The 14,354-nt window shown below is 41.1% G+C and overlaps 2 protein-coding genes across 2 annotated transcripts; one reads left to right on the top strand and one right to left on the bottom strand.

The window, feature by feature from the left end:
* Positions 1-799: 799 nt before the first annotated feature.
* Positions 800-8,871, top strand: tmem54a (transmembrane protein 54a). Its single transcript, XM_035168527.2, has 6 exons — positions 800-952; positions 3,086-3,282; positions 4,306-4,365; positions 4,863-5,057; positions 5,153-5,290; positions 8,506-8,871. The coding sequence occupies exons 1-6, from the start codon at positions 940-942 to the stop codon at positions 8,656-8,658; spliced, it is 756 nt and encodes a 251-aa protein (XP_035024418.2). The 5' UTR covers positions 800-939; the 3' UTR covers positions 8,659-8,871.
* Positions 8,872-8,960: 89 nt separating this feature from the next.
* Positions 8,961-14,275, bottom strand: LOC118116697 (probable histone deacetylase 1-B). The gene is made up of 14 exons (XM_035168526.2): positions 14,123-14,275; positions 13,291-13,403; positions 12,769-12,886; positions 12,587-12,661; positions 12,322-12,460; positions 12,049-12,190; positions 11,879-11,971; positions 11,666-11,774; positions 11,396-11,536; positions 10,731-10,839; positions 10,454-10,584; positions 10,193-10,363; positions 10,017-10,068; positions 8,961-9,921 (listed from the first exon to the last, which is right to left on the bottom strand). The coding sequence occupies exons 1-14, from the start codon at positions 14,172-14,174 to the stop codon at positions 9,894-9,896; spliced, it is 1,473 nt and encodes a 490-aa protein (XP_035024417.1). The 5' UTR covers positions 14,175-14,275; the 3' UTR covers positions 8,961-9,893.
* Positions 14,276-14,354: the final 79 nt, after the last annotated feature.

The following is a 14,354-nucleotide window of genomic DNA, read 5'->3' on the forward strand; positions in this document are numbered from 1 at the left end:
TACATTTTGCATGTTTTTAATCTTTTTCTCTGGAATAATAATAATAAGAAGAAGAAGAAGAAGATAGAGTCAACTCAAGAAGCTCAAGCTTTGTGCCCCTATCCATCAGACTCATGAAAGGCTGATCTATTGTTTTAACACTATGCATGCTGATTGCTCTTTGTATGTTGTATGTGGTATTCTGTATGTTGTATGTGGTATGTGGTATGTGGTATGTGGTATGTTGTATGTTGCATGTGGTATGCTGGATATTGTATGAAGTTGTATTATATCAGGACGATACGCACTGATGCTTTTACACAAATGAAATGGATAAATAAAGGTATTTGAATGAAATTGAATTGATGAACTTCAGAAATAGTGATGAATAAATGTGTAATTCAAAGAAAAGGGAAAACAAGGAAATTAAATTCTTCCTAAATCCTTAATTCCTTAGATTTAATCTCCTTGAAACGAAGAGGGACCACGGTTGACAGTGTGGCACATGTGGTGAGGATAAACTAGCAGAACAGACTGTGCCAAGATGATGTCCCAACACTTGAGTGAAGCAACCCACAGTCTATAGCCTGGTGGGGGATTGAGTTGTACATATAAATCATCATGTATCGGCTGATTTAACACTTTAATAAGTTGTTAGTATGAGTAACTATAAAGACATGTAACATTAAAAACTGATCTTTGCATTTGAAACATATAGGAGACAAAGCAGTAAAACAAAAACAGGTTTCGTTACTAAATGTAAAGGGGCGGGGCTTGTGTACAGGTAGGTGGTAGGAGCATGCGCATGACTGACTGTGTGTGTGCGTGTGTGTGTGTGCAGGTGAGCGTCAGTAGAGGAAGACAGGGACACACCAACAGCTGCACACAGTCAAAAAGCTGCCAGACATGACTTTAATACAACTTTGACACTAATGTGAGCGGAGAGGACGTAAACCCACCATGGTTTATTTAGGTAAGTTCACTTTTAATGGGTTAGTTTTGCTGAAATGCGCCATGTAGTGTGTGTGCGTGCGTGTGGTTAGTCTGAGTCCTGTGTGCCAAAAGTTTTAGGCGTGGTCTGTTCAGTTGTAAACGGAGCTCAGGGAAGAGAGGGAACACACAGAGGGAACATGTCCTCCCTCTGTGTGTGTGTGTGTACTATTTTATTCTAAGTTTCACCTAAATAAAAGTGAAACCTTTGGGTATCTGTTGCATAGGATTATTGATTATGGGCTACTGATGGGTCAGGTCCTTAATACAGTACAGGCATCCGTGCTATATTTCCTGTGTTTACAAAACAAACCAAATAAGGTCAAAAGTATCAAAGATCTCCAAAGAGAATGGAAGAAAAACGCTGACCCATTGTAACTATCAGAAAACATAACATCACATAGAAGAGGTACTACGTTTTATGAATACACATTCAGGATATGAATAATAATAACTATTCATAGAAAATGTTTAAACACAACAACTGGTTAAAATACAGAAGGGAGTACGTAAAGAATAATGGTAATAATAAAAGTATAATAAAGAGATAAAAGAACAATAATAACCCGGCACCACAATTATATTCTGGAATATTCCTTCAAAATAAACGTTTTTAGCTGAGACTTAAAGGGGACATAGCATGCCCATTTTACCACAAGTTGATATGGTTCCTTGGGGTCTTAATGAAATGTCTGTAACATACTTTGGTCAAAATACCACAAGGATCATTTAAAATGATGAGGTGGGGGGTGGGCCAAGGCCATGTAGGGAGACTTCCAGTGCCTTGTTACGACACAAAACCCAGGAAGCTCAATCGAGTCGCTCAAGCATGACGTTTCTGACTTAGAGGAACCATAACAAAACGCGCGAGTGTTTTTTTCCCAGAGTTTTTGGGTTGGTAGACATGCCAGATACCCACATTAACGTGTAGAAGCACTAACAAAGTGGAATTTGCATGCTATGTCCCCTTTAAAGAAGACACTATCTCAGTCAGACAGCCTTATTTCCTCAGGCCATTCATTCCAGAGAGTTGGGACCCTGATGGAAAATGCTCTGCCCCCCCCCCTAGTTTTCAGCCTATAATTCAGGAAGTGACAGCAGAACCTGACCTGAAGATCACAAACTCCACAGAGGTGAATAGGATATTAAAACATTTGGGGCCAGGCCATGAAGAGCCTTAAAAGTAATCAATGACATTTGAAAATCAATCAATCCCAACCTAAAACTGGGAGCCAATGTAAAAACAATACAGCAGGCGTGATCATATCTCTTAGTTCCAGTTAAAAGCCTAGCTGCTGAATTTCTGTACAGACTGTAAATAATATCACAACTACTATATCAGAGGGTTTTTTTTTTTTTCAGTATGTGATACTTTGCACTTAAATGGCAGCAAACACCACACAAACAATATTATGACCAAAAACACAGCTGGTGTTTCCACAGCACCCACCTGTACGAATAAATGAGAAGGAGCTGGAAGCCAGTGTATGTCTCCACCTGACCCCCACCAGGTCAGCTGACTGTGGCGGTGAATGTTTGAACACCCCGCCCAAACCTTTGTCCTGTTTGGTTCAGGGAGGAGGGGACATGACGTGGACTTTAAGGGTGGGTGGGTGGCTCACATTTTCCCCCTCAGAGGTATAGGAACTTAATAGTGCAGCAACACAATCCCCCCAGACCCTATCCTCCTATCTCTGAATTGTCACCATAGCTGCAGCAGCTATATGGTGGATAACATCATCAGTTGTCTCTGCAGGGGTGCGGGATACAATACTTATATACTCAAGTGTTGCTATGGTGCGCTTAACCGCTGGTTAGCTTCCTGTTCACTCTGCTGCAACCACAACGTCAAGTCAGCTCCCAAGTTGTCAGTGCAGTTACAGCTTGTTCTATATAACAGACGATGTTTAATAAACTTATGGGCATGCTCTTATTTCACCTTGTTTACTCAGTTGGCTCCTGTCAAGTATTTACATTAGAGCCTCATGCTTCACTCTGACAATACAGGCTGCTGAACACAACCTATAATGCAATCACTATCTAGTCGTTTGAACGTTATATATTATAACAGAGTTGAGTTTAAGAGGTCTAAATAACATATTTCTTCTTCCTGTAGGAGTATGCTGTGTCAGCCTCAAGGACAACAAAGCCCTGATGAAGATGGGGCTGGGGCTGGTGCTGGTGGGCCACGTCAACTTCCTTCTCGGAGCACTGGTGCACGGCGCTGTGCTCAGGCACATTAACGTACACGCTCAGGCTCGCACCATGGTCTACGCCACCTCTAACATCATTGCCATTGTGGCAGGCCTGATGGTAAGTGGTAGCACAGAAGAACATAGAAGTAATTTGGTATTACTTTTAAGGTTTAAGGCTTAGCCAAAGACTTTACATAAAGATGGACTATGAGATGCAACTTCCTCCCACTGTCCAGAAATACAGTGGTAATATCCTGGATACAAACGCCGCCATCTTGGTTATTAGGAGCCAGAAGCTGTGTCTCATTTCAGGGGCTGCAGCCTTCGGAGGACTCATTCTAACTTGCCGACGAAGACCGCCTCCTTCGTGGCCCATGTAGGCTATGACATCTGAACCCAAATGAGACTGGTCTGGTCTACAGAGGATTTACATTATCTGTGTCATCAGCTCGTCCCACCCGTATTGCTGTTACCTAGCAACAGAGCTGAAGTCGGACATGCTAAGAAAATTTGAATGCCCCTTGTTTTTTTGGGGTATGTACCGACAGCTGTTCAGTTGAGTTTAAGCGTGATACTCAGGCGTTGGAGGTCTCATAGCTTGCCGGTGTCATTACCACTTTGAAAAAAACGATTCATCACTGAATCCTGGGATAGGTTGAGCGGAGGATGACATAACTCATTAAAACTAAACTGAATGGAAAAATAAACATTTGAACAAACATTGGTGTGATAAGAACTACCTAAAGTGACAGAAACCATCTTTTGAAAATGTATTTGACATGTACTTTGACTTTTTATATGGTCCATATCCCATCCACTAACATGGAGGTGGCTGGAATTATGACCTATACAGCAGCCAACCACCAGATGGCGAACAAGACGCTTTGGCTTCACTTTTTGGGAGCTGTCATGTCGTCCATCTTTATATGAAGACTATGGTTTTAGCTATGAAAGATATTAGTGGATAATGCATTAAAATATGTATAAATACTGGTTTAAGATAGTATAAGCAGGTTATACTGTATGTATTATATCTTTAATCTATAAATACAACCATTGTGAGTGGTATTATTGTATCATGTATCATGTAATGTATGATCTGTCTGTGATTACTGAACCTGTGACATCTTGTGTCTCTCAGGGAATCATAGGAGGGATAACGGCCATTGTGTTGTCCAAAAACAAGAGGAACAGGATCCTGGTAAACAACTGTTCCCCTCTCAGTGACACATCTTCTCCCTCCTCCATTCAGCTCTCACATCTGTCATTTACTGGCTCTTGTCGGGACTTGCCCTTTGTGTTGCACTGAACGCATGGCGTGCTTTATTTAAATGAATGGAAAGAATTTGCATACATGTGGTATCAGCTTCACGCTCCTACTTCCCTTTTACCCGGTGGTTGATCTTGGATTTTTCTAAATCAGGAGCCATAAAGGAGCCACAATTTACACAGAGGGGACAATTATATATCCAACATCCATGCCCAATTCCTGATTCAGTGAGATGCACATTTAAGTCATTGCTTGTTTACTGTTCGCTCCATTGTTCATCAGGGCTAATCAGACTGCAGCTCTGTCCAGTGCCCCCCTGGATCTGCCCCTGCTCTACCCAACAAAGACTAACCCATTATCTTTTACAGGGGACAATATGTTTTATTTTACACACTCAAAAATTTTTTGTCATGATGTTGTGTTCACAGATGTGGGTCCTGTTGGTCTTCGGCCTCCTGGCCGGCCTCCTGGCAGTTGCCTCCACCCTGGCCTTGTCTGTTTCTATTGTAAAAGCCATAATTGACAAAGGCAAGGGGCTATTAACTCACTGCGAGGCGTCTGCTAAAGACATTGACTCTTCCAGCATCACATACGAATGCCCCTTTGACCCCACTCGTATCTATGTAAGTTTACCGCAAATATTTACCTATTGAATATTTTACAATGACTTGAATTGCTGTAAAAACCTGGAATTTTTTCTTTGTGTTCATTTCATCAGGCGACAACAATCATTCTGTGGGTGCCTCTGATCTTTATGTCGGTGGTGGAGACGGTGTTCTCCTTCCGCTGCTTCGCTGCCTGCACTTCATTCCTCTACCTGTGTCCGTGCAGGAGGAGGCCGGTCCAGGCGAGAAGGGTAAGTCACCGTCAGAGCACCGACTCTGTCCACAGTGTTAGGGTTAGATAGACCTGCAGTATTTGTCACCGGCTGTATGTGTGTTTGTGTTGTGTGAGAGCATAGAGTGTGTTATGTTTCCCGTGCCACATTATAGTGGGCTGCTCAGGAGGAAGAGTGGGTCGTTCACTAACCAGAAGGTTGGTGGTTCGATACTTGGCTTCTCCAGCCCCGACGCTGAAGGGTGTTTTGGAAAGGCACTGAGCCCCAAACTGCCTGATGGCTGTTCTGTCAGTGTGATAGAAACATACAGAAACATACAGAGGCGCTTTATGAATGTGTGTGAAAGTGCGAATGTGATCATGAGTTGTAGTGTAAAGCGCTGTGAGTGGTTGTCTAAGACTAGAAATGCCGACCATTTACCATTTAAATTTCAATTACAGATTTGCTTTAGTGAATTTAAGAAAATGTGTTTGGCATTCATGTAAATAGGACAGTGATAAATGAGGTGTTTTGAAAAAGAAAAAGCAGAACTTTAATATGTAAAACTATTACACACAGCAAAAATGACACTCAATCTGCTTTCAGACATGCACTGAACTCTGAACTTCTCTGGAGGAGGTGTATGTACTGTTTGTATGCAAATGTCTGAGTGAGAGCCTCCAGTCTTTCTGCAGCCTGGCCCACTTAGTATAAAGTCTGCAGAAAGTCTTCAGGATCTGATGTGAGCGCACAGAAGAGGATCCTTCGCTGGGTTCACTGAGAGCGAGTGGGGGGGATTGATGATATTTCTACCACACGACAGACACAACAATAAAAAATTATGGAAAACAAAATATCTGTGGGTGAAAAAGTGGCACCACACACGTAGAAGACACAGACAAAGATGTCAAAATATTTGGTGTTGCTTCACCCCTCACCTGAATCGTGCGGAGAATTGGATCTGGATCTGGATCTTTGTGTGGATCTGCACCAAACTGCAAAAACTCATAAATAGGGGCACCAATCTTCTGGGTTCTTCTCTGACTCATATATAACATCTTTAAACCAAGTTTCATGGCGATCTTTTTGCATGATCTTGCTGACAAACAGACAAATCAAAGGACAGGGTCTGAATTAAACAAGAACTGTTCTGACGTTTCTCATTAACATCTACTCACTAAAGATGAGGTTTGTATTTTTACAAATAAAATCAGCAGTTGCCCACCCAATACTCAGACTGTCTACAAATATCAATGTAACATTGACTTCAATACAGACAGTGGTTTAGACCTGCTGATGAGACAAACCTGAGGAGGACAGTGTGGTAACTGTGTCCCTCATCTCATGCTGTCTCATCATCATCACATGGGTGGTAATTCAAGCACCATCATCATGAACAGGGGCTTCATTTATTCAACATCATTGTTCCTTTTAATCCCAGTCCTCACAAATATATGTAAAATGTCCTGTGTGCTCATTTAGTGTTAAGTAGTAAATATGACCAAATATACTATTTTAGAAATTGTCACAGTCTAGGAAACAAATTACACTGTTATCTGGAGTTATATAATGTCAGTAATGTTACCCAGGCCACTCTACGGTTTGTAAACCACTATTTAACCTAAAACATAAAATATTCTCTAAAATTAAAAATTCTAAATTAATCATTACTGGTAACACATTGTATGTGGTGCTGTTTATGACACTTGTTTTAACTGGGTTTCTGCAGGCTTCAAAAGCTTAAAATGAAGACCTATTAAAGACCATATTATAATAAATAAAAATGTATGACCCACGTCAAATATGAAGAAATATCAGAGTCCCAGAATTATTTATACTTCCCAATAGTTTAAGATATGGTACAGAGAGTAGAGAGTAGAGAATAACCATAGAAACACTGCAATGTAGTTCTCAGTTCCACTCTGGTCTTGTTTGTAATGTTATTACAGTGCTATTATCCGTATCATTGAGAAAGAACAACACATGGAGACGCCAAACATTTGTCTTAAAAATGAAACCTTTTCTTCAGCATTAAATGTGAAAGGGATCTATTGGCAGAAACTAAATATGAAATAATCCTAGTGATGTTGTCACTAGTGTGTTTCATCTAAATTGTAAGAATTGTTGTTTTCTTTACTCTAGAATAGGCACTTTATATTTACATAAGGAGTGGGTCCTCTGTACGAAGGCCGCCATGTTTTTTTTACAGTAGCCCAAACTGGACAAACTAAACAGCTTTTGAGTTTTTAGGACAACCGAAGGCTACCACAGGTTTTCTTTCATGTTTGGAAGGCGAGGGTGAGGTGAGGGGTGTTCAGCTGCAACATGCAACTTCATCACTAGATGTCACTAAATTCTACACACTGAACCTTTAGGGAAGTAGCGTTAAATGTACGTTAACACAGAGGTCTTCAACAGGGGGTCTGCAGGGGGGTCGTGAAATTTTTGGTTGATTAGACAATTTTTTATATTTTTTTAATTTTAAATTTTCTTCCCCACAAATTTAAATGTCTTTAAATACACATTAACATGAATCCAACATATTGTAGCGAACGGATAAATGGAGGCAGAAGACATTATCTTTCAGTCAGCAATGCACACATTCAGCGACACACAGGAGCTCTCTCAAGCTGGGCACCGGTTCACTCACAGCACGAGACTAGCCTAGACCTGTCCCTCCAAGCCTCATGTACACAAAGAGGAGGACCTCTTAAAACTGTGTATAAAAACACAATTTTATACAATATATACAGTAGGGGGTCCCTGCTCCATCTCTCCATCAGTTTGGGGGTCTTTGGCCTGAAAAACATTGAAGACCCCTGCGTTAACATATTTAAGATCTACCTAAATGTATTCCAGACCCAGTACATGATATTACACATAAAAAAACAAGTTTAATGCCTAAAATTCCGATAATTGAATTATAGACTTTTACATACCTCATGGTCCACCAGTTCACATTTCTTATCAGCCCCTGGATATCATCAGCCAGTCTTTGTCGACCTTTTTTTTAACAAAGCCTTAAAACAGAAAAATGTTGTGCCTGGTTTTAAAGGAATTTAAAGTGTTTCAAAAGTTTTTCCCTGAGACTGAAAGTGTGAACAGCAATCTTGAATTATATCCTTCCTTTAACACATTTATTCTAATCCCCATGTTAGGTTAAGGACAGTGTACAAGCATAGTACATTAGCTAAACTGAGGTCATGAACTTAAGTTGGCTTCTCTGTGACATCACCTTTCATTATCTGATTCAGGTGCGAATCCAAAGAAGAATCGAAACCCCGACGCCAGCACCAGCACCAGCACCAGAGATCGATGCTGAGGCTGATAATACTGATGCTGAGCCAGTGGAGCAGGATGAACTGCTGGACGGCAGCACTGGAGTCGTGCAGAGCGAGTGGCTCTGAACAGGCTTAACCTAATGACATAGGTTGTAAACTGCTGGGTTCATCTGTGAAGATTTTGTATTTTACGTCTGTTACACACTGAATGTCTCAAGAGGACATTTGTCAGGCAAACACAAGGACATTGTATTTCCCTCTACATCAGTTTTTTTATCTGATAAATTGAAATTATCTAACTTTGTTTGTATTGATATAAAAATAAATGTGTCGTCTGTATTTTGACTTTAAATTGTTTTTTTATTAAAATGCAGACAACAAATCAGACATAACATTTTAATACATAATAAAAAAATAACACTTACATATTTGTAGGGCAGTTTTTTATTGTTTAAAAAAAACACACACCAGAGTCAGTCACATTTAAATGACATTTGCGATCTCATGTGGAACACTTTTGCTTATGTTTATCAGAATATAAATATATACAACAAATGAATGAATTCTGGCATGTGTCTCATATTGTACACTGGGTACTGAACAGTACTGCTGGATGGTATAATATACTGTATAGTACTCAGACAGTACTACACAGTATATTGGACATTCAAGTCCTCAGCCTGATACTGAACCCAAAACATTTTCAATATTCTGGGTCATAAATTTAACAAAGAAAAAGTGAATGTGTCAGTAGAGGACACGTCCTATCATAAGCTAAAATATAAGAATGTAAATGACATGTAAGAGGTATATAGGTTTAGATGACCCTCTTAACCATTCTTGGTGACCTTAACAGGCAAGACCAGTGACACAAATGTAATGCAGAAAAAGATCTATTGTACAAACATGCTTAAACTACATATTCAAAAAGGCACAGGGCTAAAGTGGGGGCTGAAAGACATAGTAAAACAGAATAGCCAAAAATATCTATGATTTAAATAAATTAAATCAGTCAGATATATAAAAGCACACATGTAACTAAGCAATTTTTTTACAGAGTTGCTTCACAAAAGGGAGGAAGAAGTGTCACCGCTTCAAAAGATTGACAACAAAAATGAGAAAGCATACAAAAAACAAAACAAGACTCAAAAAACCGCCAGTCCATAAACAGCAAAGTTGAAAAGTTGTCCTAGAAAAACATGATAAGAGCCTCCTCCTATTCAGAAGGAGAAGGATGTTTCAATACAAAGGTTTAGTCCTTCACTGATCTCCATAGCCGCAGCCTGGGATGATGTTTGATCTGAAAGAAACGTGGGATCCTTCCTGATCAGCTGCACTGGCATAGTTCGGGGCTGAGCACCTCAAGGGGTCTTGGATTCCTCTTTTGGCCTAAAGAACCAAACAGGAAAATTATTTACACTCCCCATCAGCCACTCCCTGGAAACCATGGTCAATAAATGTATGCAGATTTTTTAAAAACTTACTTTGATGTATCCATTTTCTCCTCCTCCGGCACCTTCTCCTCTGTTTTCACTTCTATGAAATAAAAGAATCAAAGATTTTGAAATAGGATAAAAAAAGTACTGAGCTCATAAGCGTGAAAGTGATCTCATATTTAAAAAATGGTGATAATATGAAAATAATAAAAATGAATAGATACCTTTCGTTTCCTCCTCACCTTTCTTCTCCTTTTCTTCTCCCTCTTTCTCTCCCTCTGTTTTGGCTCGCTTGGCTTTCTTGAAGCTGGTTGCGTTTCTGCGGCCTCCTTCGCCTTCATCCTCAGAGTCAGAGAACTCCTCCTCACACGCTATCCTCTTGTCATGAGCACGGACTGCAAGTTATCAGAGGACAGAGTTCAATCAGAACATGACATGAGGACTGCATGATAGTGAAGACAATGATGAGTGCAAGCGGTGCTTACTGGAGATGCGTTTGTTGGGGTCTTCTTCCTCCTCGTCGCCACTATCCTCCTGTACAGCGTCCTCTGGGATGGCCTGCATCTGGACTCCTGGGGCGTGAGGCAGCATTCGCAAGTTCTCAAACAAGCGCTGCCTGGAAGATAGAGTGTTTTAACCTTTACTAATGATGCGCCAATCACAATTAAACATGGAAGCTGTAACTGGTGAGGACTTAATCAGATAATGCTGTGAAATAGGCATTATGCATGAATAATTTGAATGGCACTATCATGAACTCACTTGATCTTCTCCAGGTAGTCGTTGGTGTTCTGGTTGGTCATGTTGGAGGGGCTGATGTGCAGCTTGAAGTCCGGCCCAAAGTACTCAAAGTAGTCGTTGTATGGGAGCTCTGTGGAGTTGAGAGTAGGTGTTTTCAAAGAACAATATGCAATTTGTTATTACCTCTGCTAAGAAGGTTCTGTTTTCATTGAGATAATGTTACTGTTCATAAGAGGCTGTTAAAAACTATTTTTTATGCATCTCTGACAAAAAAAAACCTGTAGATTAGTTTGATAACAGAGCTGCAAGTTATTCTTATTCCTGGTCTAGATATGATCGTCCATAAAATGTCAACCAATAAATGTCATGACATTAGCACAGTGACAGATACGTCTGAAAATAGATGTTTTAGTTATGTTGTGTGATAATACTTTTTAAAGGTCTTTGAGAAAATAATCAAAGAGGTGAAGCCAATCACCTCATTTTAAATGCTGTCAACATGTGTCTTTTTGTTTGGCTGATTAGCAAGTTTGTCATGAATTTTTGTCACGATATACAAATCATATCATATTTAACCATGAATTATGCATATGACAGCACTACAACACAGCCTGTAAAGAATCATTACCACCACAGAAGAATCTGATTTCAAATGAAAACCAGATGACCTGGGTTTACACACTCACCATTGGGGATGGAGGAGTCCAGGGCTACAGCAGTTTCATACGTCCAGCAGCGTGCCACGTTACGGATGGTGTAGCCTCCCCCACCCAACATCAACAGGGGCAGGTTGAAGCTTTTCATGTACTCCACACACTTAGCATGGCCTGAACACACATCATGCAATGAAGAAAATATTAATATAGCTAGAAAACACTTCCGTTTCTCAGTTGAACTTTAACCATGACAACTACAGACTTCTGTTGCATGAGGAGAGACATTTTCCGTTAACTCACCTTTAATGGTGAGGTTAAAGCAGCCGAGTCTGTCTCCTGACAAGGAATCGGCTCCACACTGCAGAACCACAGCACTGGGCTGGTACATCTCCATCACCTTGGCCATGATCTACACAAACAACATCATCCACTTTCAAATGTGCATGACCCTTCATAGATATATAAACTTCCAAAATATTTTATAAAAAAAGAAAAAAATCAGTATTTGCTTACAGGTCTGAATATGGCTTCATATGACTCATCATCAATTCCGTCCCTCAGTGGATAATTTACAGCATAGTATTTACCCTTCCCAGCTCCGATGTCCTGCAGACAAACATCAACTTTAATATAACTGACAATATGGCTTATATGTGCAAAACAAAAAATAATTCAAGGCTTACCCTCAGATCTCCTGTGCCAGGGAAGTACTCTCCATACTTATGGAAGGAAACGGTCATTACACGGTCTGTGGTGTAGAAGGCCTCCTCCACACCGTCGCCATGATGGATGTCAATATCTATGTACAGAACTCTCTGGTGGTACCTGGGAAAGAGAGGAAATATTATTTATGTTCTTCTGCTTTAGACCCATGAGGATTTTCTTTAGAACAACCATGTCAAGTACTATCTACTCATGGGAAACATGTACTCAAGTTATAGGGCTTTTGCTCTTACTTCAGTAATTCCAAAATAGCCAGGACAATGTCGTTGACATAGCAAAACCCAGAAGCCTCAGACTTTTTGGCGTGATGCAGGCCCCCAGCCCAGTTGATGGCGATGTCTGTCTGCTGTTTGTTCAACTTTACAGCACCGGCTGCACCAGAGCGAGAAGGCAAGAATTAACAGGGTGATTAAAATACTAAACTTAACAGATTAGTAGGGCAGTGACGGCATGATTACTGTCCAGCACAGCATGTTTGTCTGGGCGGAATTAACTTACCGACAGAGCCCCCCCCTGAGAGCTGGCAGAACTCAAATAAACCGTCGAACACCGGACAGTCCTCCCCAACATTAACTGCAAAGGAATCGCACAAAATTAAGCATTAACAATATTTCCACTCATGCAAAGTTACACATTTTGATGAACTTTATCTACATGGTCTACATCGGTAGCAAACTTACATCTCTGCATTTGTTTGCTGTACTCAGACATGTTGTCAGGTCGGATTGAACGCAGGAATTTGATGTAGTCGTCGCTGTGATACTTGGTCATCTCCTCTCCGCTGGCTTTGTGCGGACGCTGAAACACAAGAGGATAAAATGAAGGTCCAGGGTAAACACATGGCAAAAGCAGGTCCAGTGATTTCCTCTGCCAAGGAGGTTATGTTTTTTACCCCTGTATGTTTGTTGGTAAGCAAGATTACGCATTAAACTACTGGACAGATAACCACAATACCTGGTGGAGGAATGTGGTATGGGTCAGGAAAGAGGCCATTAAATTTAGGTGTGGATCCATAAGGCGTTATTTCACACTTTCACCAATAGTTCATGGACCTTGATGAAAAAAATCAGGCATGTTAAGGGGACTAGATCTATAAGTGTGTGCAGCTTGATCGGATTTAAGTTGGATATTGGTCATTGGCGGAGGTATGTGCACTAATGAGCGCCTTTGGCTGTGCAAAATTGTTGTGTTATTTAACATACGTATATCTCCATCTTTCTGTAGAGGCCATAGTTGAGCAACAGGTTGTGTGTCATGCGGATGCGGTGGGGCTTCATGGGATGGCCCTGACCATAGTAATAATTTCCAACATCACCTGAAATGAGAAAAGAAAGAAAACACACGATATTGGATTATTTTGCCTCCAAAACAAAACTTAACAAATGCAGGTAAACAGGAGTCGCGTTTTCACATGCATCACATGTTGATGCACTGAAAAGACAAGTGAAGGTATGAATCAATATTCTAATGGGGGTTTGCTATGACGCTACGATCAGACCTCTCAGATAAAATACTGAAATCAAAATCTCTTCTAGGAAACTCCTCGTACTGCTCACGTACACGTACAGACTGACGCTACATTAACTTACACAAACAGATGAGAACAAGCGGCTGTTTTCCGCGGAACTAGCTGGTGTGTGAAAGCAGCGTCACGAGCCATTTTAATGTTAGCTTAGTGTTCACGTTAATTGCGGCGACAATGAAGTACTCGCGTCCCCATTGTTAGCGCGCTAGCTAGCGACGATAACTAACCCGGTTAAAGTGTTGCGGTCTGGTAGATACACGTCTAAATAACACACCGGGGACTGGACAGAGCATTTAGAGAAACTGAGTGAATGTAATTAGCTCGTTAACAGTGCGTGTGCGCCCTGTGTCGGACTGATGAGAGCCGCCCGATGCTCAAGCTAACCGTGCTAGCTAACGTGCCAGGTTAGCATGAGGTGAAGGAAAGCTGCGACCTTTTGTCGGCGCAAAGCGGCCGATTCACCGACCTGTGCACCGGCGGTGCTACAGCAGAACATCACGGACACTCACCGTCATAGTAGTAGCAAACTTTTTTCTTTGTTCCCTGGGAAGTGAGCGCCATTTTGGTCTTTTAGGCTGCGTTTCGCCGCTCACACACTCACACACCAGGAGACAACAGCAGCGACGAGAGGCGGACACTTTGTATGGGTCTTATTAACCGGGTGTCGTCTGCTGTCAACAGGGGGCGACAGACTCACTCTGTCCGACTCAGTCCATGGCCCCAAGCTATGGAGGGCACAAC

Source organism: Hippoglossus stenolepis, chromosome 10, assembly GCF_022539355.2.
Source record: "Hippoglossus stenolepis isolate QCI-W04-F060 chromosome 10, HSTE1.2, whole genome shotgun sequence".
In the NCBI taxonomy this organism is placed as follows: domain Eukaryota; kingdom Metazoa; phylum Chordata; class Actinopteri; order Pleuronectiformes; family Pleuronectidae; genus Hippoglossus; species Hippoglossus stenolepis.

Coding starts and splice junctions, on each gene's coding strand:
- tmem54a (XM_035168527.2), top strand. Junction 3,283..4,305: donor CCATTGTGGCAGGCCTGATG/GTAAGTGGTAGC, acceptor TGTGTCTCTCAG/GGAATCATAGGAGGGATAAC. Junction 5,291..8,505: donor GGCCGGTCCAGGCGAGAAGG/GTAAGTCACCGT, acceptor TATCTGATTCAG/GTGCGAATCCAAAGAAGAAT.
- LOC118116697 (XM_035168526.2), bottom strand. CDS start 14,174: ATGGCGCTCACTTCCCAGGGAACAAAGAAAAAAGTTTGCTACTACTAT. Junction 12,191..12,321: donor GCTATTTTGGAATTACTGAA/GTAAGAGCAAAA, acceptor TCTCTTTCCCAG/GTACCACCAGAGAGTTCTGT. Junction 10,840..11,395: donor GGACTCCTCCATCCCCAATG/GTGAGTGTGTAA, acceptor TCAACTCCACAG/AGCTCCCATACAACGACTAC.